The following is an 8730-nucleotide window of genomic DNA, read 5'->3' on the forward strand; positions in this document are numbered from 1 at the left end:
TTCAGTAAACAGTCTATGGGTCCATCTCTCTCCTCTCACGCAGCAGCACTGTTTTTGGGGCGATGACAGCATTGTCCAGATGACAACGCCATGGGGGGGGGCATTTTCAAATCTTCCCACTCTGGGACCCGGTTTCAAAAGAAACCGTATTCAGGCTAAAGTTGTGCGGTTACAGGAAAACGTGCCTTCGTTTGGATGGGCCCTTAAATTTGCTCATTTGACTCAGGGTCTGAATAAGAGGCTAAATTGGCTGCTAGTCCCTTTTTATAAATAAAGTTGCTAAGTAGGTAGGAGTCTAAATCTAGTGAGACAGTGCCCATCTGTGAGTGCTTTGGGATAGGGAAGGGGCTCCCAGCAGCACCCTCTGCTCGAAGACACTAACTGCAGAGTGAATGGTGCATCAGAGTCCAAAACAGCACAAAAGTCTCCAATAACTAGAAACAGTGGACAGATTTCTCTCTAGGATGGAGGAGGATTTGGGAAGTCTCCAGATTTGGAGAGAAACTCTCCGGTGTTTGTATTCTCCACAGCGTCTCCCGTCTCTTCTTCTCTGTTGTTGGTGTATTTCTGTGGCAGTTACAGCACCACATCAAGGCCTGGCATGTGTACTACAGCGTTTTTGTGTGGACAAAGATATTTCTTGAGACGAGGCCTTGTGGACGGAAAACTTTTTAAGAACGACACAGGGAAAAAAAGGCTTTTTTTGATCATGTGGATGCACCCTCAGTTGTTCCAGGTAAAAGCTTCCTGAGGTTGGTGCATTAGTCCTCCAGCTTTTGAGGTCTTCCAACCCTGGCTTCACCTCTGCTGTTATGCCAGGGTTGGGACATGTCTTGAGCTTCATTCCTGATATTGGAGGTATGTTCAGTACTGTAGACTGTAGTCTACACCATCGTCTCTTTGTTGGTGGCTTTGCTGGGGGTGTTAATGGACAGGGTCTGTTGGTTAAGTGTGATGTGGGCAGGTAAGGGAATTTGCAGTCGCACTCTCTGGTCGCTCTTCTTCCACGTCTGGAACAGATGCATGTGGTAACGCACAGATACCTGAGAAACATAAGCATCAAATTTAGTACAGCTGCTAAAGGTCAGTTTGATTTTATGTAACCAAAGGTCTATACTCCAGTACATATACTCAAGTACTGTACTTAAGTACAAATAATTTCAACAACTATTAACGGAGAAATCCAGGAGAGGCGCTAAAAGCTGGACGTGGCTAACACTGATTAGCTTGGGGCAGCACGGTGAAGGTAGTAAAACGTCTTTTTTAACCATAATACTACTCAAAATAACACCAAACCTCTGCAGCAGCATGAGAAGAGTCCTTACACAGAAAACAAAGCACCAATGGGCTCCTTCCAATTGAATGGACTTTACTATGAAAGGAACTGGTACAGAGGCCAGTTGGTAAGTCTTTAAAACACTCTTTTAATAAACTATGGGTTCACTAACTACATTGTTGGTGCTTTGTTTTCTGTGTAGGGACTTTTCTCATGCTGCTGCAGAGGTTTGGTGTTATTTTGAACAGTATTAGTGGTTGAAAAAAGACGTTTGAATGCCTTTACCGTACTGCTCCGAGCTAATCAGTGTTAGCCATGTCCGGCTGCTAGCGACTGTTAGCGACTCTCCCTAATTTCTCTGTTTATAGTTTATACACAAAAAAAACTGTCTCAATGGCTTATTTGATGTATTTAAGTGCAAAAAAAGACCATGGCATGATTTTACGCCGGAATAACACTTCGTTCACTGCTTCTGAATTATTTACGAACAAACATTAAACAAGCATTTCCGCCCCTCATCGACCTAACTTTCCCAAACCTCTCAGTGTTATGGGCTTCCATATGCTTAATGGTAAATAGACTTGTACTTAAATAGCACCTTTGTAGTCTCTGACTACTTATCCACTGTTGCCACATTCACTCATACTGATGGCAGAGGAGAGAAGAGAGAAGACGTTACCTGCCCATCATCTAATCTAATCATGCGCAGAACGCGGTGCAATTTGGTGGCTTAGTGTCTTGCCAGAGGACACTTCGACATGCGGACTGGAGGAGCCGGGGATCTAACCGCCGATCTATTGAATTGGGAACGCCCGTTCTACCTCTGAGCTTACCTTGTCAACCAATTCTAGAAAAGACCACTAAGAAAATAATGAAAAAAATTAATCTCTAAAAAAAAAACATCAGTCCTCTTTCAGTATCAGTCAGTGCTCTGCTTGACAAACTATGTAATGACACCATTTCTAACACCCCAAGCATTCTTTTCTGCATTATGTGTTCTGTTAAAAATGTTTTCCTATCACCTATCAGACAACATATACACCGATACCAAAATGGGCTAATGATACCGGCTGACCGATATAGCTGTATCTGTCTCTACTCACAGAACAGTGACGCTACAAACATATGATGATCTTATAGAATATGATGCATTGCTGTAGATTAAACTAGCCACCAGTATATAAAGGAGTTAAAAGAGCAAAAACGTAAACATCTACAGCAGGAAAATGCAACATTAATGCAGCAGGAATATTTATAGAGAAACATCAAGGAACATTTTACTGCACAATCAATACTTTAAGTACCTGTTGCTGATAATTCCTTCTATACTTTTACTTCAGTCAGGTTTGAATTCAGGACTTTCACTTGTAGTAGAGTTTTCACAGTGTGGTATTCATATTTTTACTGCAGTAAATTACCTGAGTGCTTCTTTGTACACTGCACTTAGAGGGGGAATTAGGTTGGGTTTTTTTTATTCCCTGACCATATTATTCCATGTATTTATGTGTAAGTGACTAATGGCAACATCTTTTTTTAAAAATCGGTCCAGTATTGAGCATGAGCACTGCCGTCTGGCCACTGTGAAATGGGCTACAATGTCATCGAACAGGGCACCTGTGCACTGCCAACAAAAGTCGACTAAAAATGCTTGTTTTTGCCACTGACAGGCACAGATTATTATCATGAGTGCTGAAAAATAACAAACTTCCCCTTTAAGTCGTGGGTTGATAACTGAGCACACACCACTGCCTGATGAAGACCATGATATGTGGTTGAAAGCCACAGTAAAGCTCCTAAGTGGACCTTGAGGTAAAATTATCTTGGTCAAGAATTCACTTTCAATCTCAAAGTTCCCATTACAATTGTTGTTGTGACGTTTGCATTTAAAGCTAACAAATCATTTGAGGGGTTGATTGAATCTCAGTAGTTGGTTAAATCTGCTAACCAACCAAATGTAATGGCTACGTAATGAGAAGGCTACAGTTCCCCTCAGCTCCACATTGCTTTTTAAAATCTTTCAGCTCATTGTTGTGGTTGGTTTGCACTTAATGGTAGCGAGGGTCAAATGAGCACAAATATGTGTTGTCTGAAGGACACATATAGACTCTGAATGTACCATGGTCCAGAAGACGTATATGGCAAAGAGGGCGAGTGTGAGGATCAGCAGCCCCAGGGCCTCTATGCCATTGGTGTAGTAGAGGTCCATGGCTCCCTGAACACACAGCCACCCTGACAGGCTGGCCAGTGGCGTGATGAACAGGAAACACACTGCATCGCCACACAACGTCCTCCTCTGCTGCTGCATGGATGGAGCACACCACCACTGGGTAAGGAGGAGGAAGGCTGGTTAAAAGCACATCAAAACATTCAACCCAAGGTCATGATGCAGGGCATGGTGTGGGTGGTGCTATTTGACCCAAATATTGACATGTACAGATGGAACACCTGGGGTGTAAAGAAAGACATTTGGCCAGCAGGTGGTGCTGAATGCTTGGAGCATGTGAACTGTTGCAAACTGTAAGTAGTAGTAATAGTATTGAAAACCCCAAATGATCTAGTACAGAAATGCTATATAATTGTCACATTACTACTACTATATCATGGATTGCTGTGTTGCTGTGTTCTTCTATTATGTTGTAAATGTCTAAACTTTGCCCAGGACTATTCATTTATATCATCCTGATATAATTGCACAATAATATCAAACAGGTCCATAACCAGGATTTGAGAAATACTGACGTCATGAGTCCAATAGTAACAATATTACAAAGCACTAAGAGCCCTTAAAGCCTTCTCCATGTCTTGTTATTATCTTACAAACTGATGTTGTCTAAATTAATAATCCTAAGTACACACAGTGATAGCTGGGGATTTTTTTTTCCCTTTATAATTTCACTTGAAACGTTGATGTTCATTTTGCACTAAAGTTCTTAATACAATCAATTTGTCTAGTATTTCATTCACACAGGAGAAGGGGAGGGATTAGTACTTGGTTAATTCATAAAAACTAATACTGTTTTGAATAACCAGAAAAAAAAAGAAAATTATATTTTGATATATATATATATATATATTGTTATTGAGCCAATGGCTCAGCCCTAATCATTCATATAGGCTACCCTTACCACAAAATGTCACTGTGCATTCAAGATTGGTCATCATGACTCAAAATACGCACAACACAAGTCCCATGTAATATTGTCATTATTGAATTGTGCTCAAGTTGCTGATGGGCAGAAGTGAGGTCACCGGACCCATGTATTGGTAGGGATGATAAAGGTCCCACTCATGGAACGAGCAGAATAATAATATTCCCAATGTTAGTGTAGCATATCCATCCAGAGGAAGATAGGCTCTGTTTGATGTGTGACCTGGATGAGATTGAAAATGAGATTCATTTTATGTTTTATTGCACAGTTTATGATGATTTGAGGAATGTATCTTTTACTAAAATTTCTTCCATTAATGCTAAGTTCTTTTTGTTAGACGAATATGAAAAACTGGAGTTGTGCTTTAAAAAAGAAACCTTTTTTTGTAGCAAATTTTCTTGGTAAAGCCTGGAAAAGATTAAGTAATATTTTGTTCAAAGATCGAGCTGTGTAATAATCTGTATTTTGAAAGTAATGTATCATGTGATGGTGTCTTATAAACCCATGAGAGTTGGGCACTTTGTGTGCAGGACACAAAAAACAAAATAAAAAGAAATCAAATAAAATGAAATGTGCAGTAATGCCGTTTGGACTAACACTTCAAGAATAGACACATTCAACTACAACTAATTTAACATATTGTATCAGTGTTCCTCCGTCCAGCATTGCCTGACAGCAGGCTTTATGCTGTTCGCTGTGTAGCTTAAACTGTTGGGGAACATGACGCTTAATCAGCAGATTATTGGCTGTGAGCACACATGCGAGAGCAGAAAGATGAGGAGGAGGAGGAGGAGGCCACTAATACTCACTCCTGTCGGCTAACTGTGCTCTGCAGAGCAGCCAGGGCAGAAAACACCATCTAATCTGGCTCTCAGGCTAAGTGGCTTTAAGAGTACAAGTGGTCCAGCTAACAGCAGCAGGTCCTCCAACATGAAGGGAGGCAGCAACCCGCCGAGAGGCTCCTCCCACTGACTGTGACATCTTGCAAATTTGTATTTTAGACTTAATATCACATTAAAGAAACTATTATGTACGTATTTTTCTTTCTTCTTGTTTGAGAGAGATGAGATATATATCACTATCAAAATTCTGGCAATGACAGCGAATCTACAGATGCTAACATTTTTAGCTCATTCATTTTCATCAACGTCTTGATGAAATGTTCCTTATCTTTTACTTCAGTTTGATCAAAGGAGCAAAAGACATGGCAATTGAATGAAGCGACCAATTGAAATATGTTAGAAATGTTGTGCATTTATTTAACCACCAAATGGTTACTTTTGTTGTCCTCGTGAATTTGTTTGCCAAAGCTATGAAGAATCATAAATATACAGTTCGGGACACTGTCATTCAGTCAGTCAGGGCTTCTACATACATTCAGTGTATTTAGGAGGACCATATAAAGTAGCTATTTCTCTTTAGTATTATGCTTTCCTTAAACAAGTTAATAACCTGTGGCTGAGTATGACAGACCCTCCCCATTTTCAATTGTAGCCATTACAACACGTGTAAAGCAAGACTGCAAAGACAACATTATTGAATATCTCCAGAGAAATCCTAAATTAAAATCAAGAGTAGAGTAGCGTACCCTACTTCATACTTAAAGGGTTGGCTAGCCAAAATAACAAATATATTTTCTCACACAGTGAGAGGCGTAGAGAAAGGGATTGTGACATGAGCAACACAATACATTTTGGGATTTCAGGAAACAGAGCTACAGTCGGCCGGGTCAAGTCTAGATGGTAACCCAAGATTTGCGAAAGTCTTGCGAGATGGTAAATGGTAAATGGACTTGTACTTATATAGCGCCTTTCTAGTCTTCTGACTGCTCAAGGTGATGGAAAGGTTAGGCATTATCCTTGAATGGTTATGGTTAGTCATTGAACTTGAAGGATTAAGGTAAGTGTAGGTTTTCAGGAAGTAAGTCTTATGAGCAGTGTTGGGCAAGTTACTTCAAAAACGTAATGCATTATGTAATACGTGTTACTGTCATTTCAAATAAATTTGTCACATTATAATAATACTGATTTTGAAATGTGAGGCGTTACACTACTATTGCATTACTTTTAAGTAACTGTCACCTAAATAACTGGAAATATGGATTTGGCATTCTAAATGTAGCTTATTAAAACAATAAAGTATAATAGCCAAAATGATGGCTCATGGGGCAATACAAGGAAGAATCATAGCAAGAACAGACAAAAGGTCAAACTATGGTAAACTGTAAACAAGGACTGTAAATTATAGACATACTGTAACTTTAGGCCTGTTCATATTCAAATCAATAGAGCTAAAGCCTACTGTATTGTTACCTAACATGACATCACATGCTATTTCGGAACGTAAATAGATCTTTTGGTTTCACACACAAAGTGCACTTAACTATAATATTCTTCATGTCCTTGTCTCTGACAAACTGAAAGTAATGGGCCGATGTCCATCACCTGAATGTATTGTCCGACGTTCGGGTTTAGGTCCGCTGCTGCAGTAATCAGCAATCAGTAACAACAGGAAGTAGCTTCTAGGCATGGATTTTTTTCCTAACTGCGTCACAAGTTAACGTTACAGGAGCTTGGCTGGGAGCTTCATGGAGAAGATCTGCAAGAAGCAGTTTGCTATTTAACCACTTAAAGGTCATGACAGCACCGGTTGAAGTAGTTATCAATGTTGTTAGCATGGTGGCTAAACATGAGCCAGGGTAAATAAAACCCTTTTCAGAACTGATGTTGAGAAGCAGTGTGTTGATGAGCCATGTTATCACATTGATGTGTATTTCAAGGGCCCACCTCAGTCAGAGGTTTCGGTAGGCGTTCCAGTGCAAACTGGTGTCGGCAGAGTTCACAGTGGCTGCTGTTGGAAGCTGTGAGCCAGTGCTCCAGGCAGGCCCCATGCACCATGGCCAGGCTACCAGAGCACTCGCAGGGGGACATCAGCTTCCCTGACGCCCCGCCTTCGTGACAGATCCTGCAAAACGGCTCCTCGCTGCACAAACTGGCACACAGAGAGAGACATGTCAGAGGACAGAGGAGCATGTGAGGAAGTCCGTGCTAGACATTTACCTTAGTGTTGTGATAGCAGTTCTGGGAGAAACCTTCTCACACATTTCCATTTCCTAAACAGAAACACTCCGTGCTTCAAACTCTATCAGAGGAGCCCATGTAGTAGAAATATTTTTACCAACCCTGACTGGATTCAATTCTAATACACATTTGAGTGAAGTTTCAACAGCCCCCAAATACATATCTCCATGAATGAAGTACATAAATAATAACAAAGTATGTCTCCAAATACAAATAAGTCAACATGAAAAAATAAACTACAGTTCCACAAATTCAAATCTAAGTTTCCATTTCCGAGAGATACAGTATGAGCTACCTCAATGCAGAATTTCTTAATCAATGGCCAGGACAACAGTAGGTGAATATATGTACAGTATCTGTGCTGTTCACGTTTAAGACAAAGGCTTTGCGCCGCTGGCTCCATCCATCGTGTTTTTTTTATTAATAATATAAACTTATTGGACTTTGTATGTGTATGTGTCAACTTCTGGAGCTGAATAATGAAGCCAACATGGATGTGGCACACAAAAAGAATTTCCCAGTTTGAAAGTCCATCCATCCAATGACCCATCGAAAAACTGCAGTTCACTGAGTGGCCAGATCGAGTCAATCTCCATAGAGCCTCTTGTTAAAATGACCTAATTTACAGCACAAATTAATATCCAGGTACAAATAACTGTTTTGGTATAATGAGGCGAAGTCCCTCCCCTTCTGGTGTTCACATTCAAGAAACATTAAGGTGCCATACAGACAGACTTTAGATCAGAATGAACTTGCATACTGGACCCAGAGGTATTTAGTACAGGCATGCCGTAAACCTTTATCTCAAACAGCTCGACAGAAGAGATAACACTTTTTTTGTTACCTGTCGGTGATGGCTGCACATTCCTCAGTGGGTGTGTCTGTGTGATACTGTGTCACATCTTGGTTGAAGCTGTTGAGTTCCTGCTCCAGCGCGTGTTCAGGCATTAACTTGACCTCTCCCTCAGGACTGGACACCCACGGGCTCAGGGGCTCCTCTGCTGTCATGTCTGCTGTAGAAGGGGCCCACATCAGGAGCATCACATCTCTTAGCACACAGACAGGTACACTAGAGACGGCATTTTTTCCTTTTATCACACCATTCATCAGGTGTCATTACACAGCCCACACTGAGAGACACCGTCTTAAACGTTTACTAAATGGGCCTGGGGAAAATATATTTTGAAATCAAATTATAAAGTTGGCAATTCCCAAAGAAGTTCAG

The 8730-nt window shown here is 40.7% G+C and overlaps 1 protein-coding gene across 1 annotated transcript; it reads right to left on the minus strand.

The window, feature by feature from the left end:
• Positions 1-884: 884 nt before the first annotated feature.
• LOC310946759 (E3 ubiquitin-protein ligase MARCHF3) lies at positions 885-8513 on the minus strand (the record flags this gene model as incomplete). The annotated part of the gene is made up of 4 exons (XM_083913313.1): positions 885-1043; positions 3393-3599; positions 7212-7416; positions 8350-8513. 4 exons carry the CDS (start codon positions 8511-8513, stop codon positions 885-887), a joined length of 735 nt encoding a protein of 244 aa, XP_083769439.1.
• Between the last annotated feature and the right edge of the window lie 217 nt (positions 8514-8730).

Source organism: Echiichthys vipera (assembly GCF_963691815.1).
Source record: "Echiichthys vipera genome assembly, chromosome: 1".
Taxonomy (NCBI): Eukaryota; Metazoa; Chordata; class Actinopteri; order Perciformes; family Trachinidae; genus Echiichthys; species Echiichthys vipera.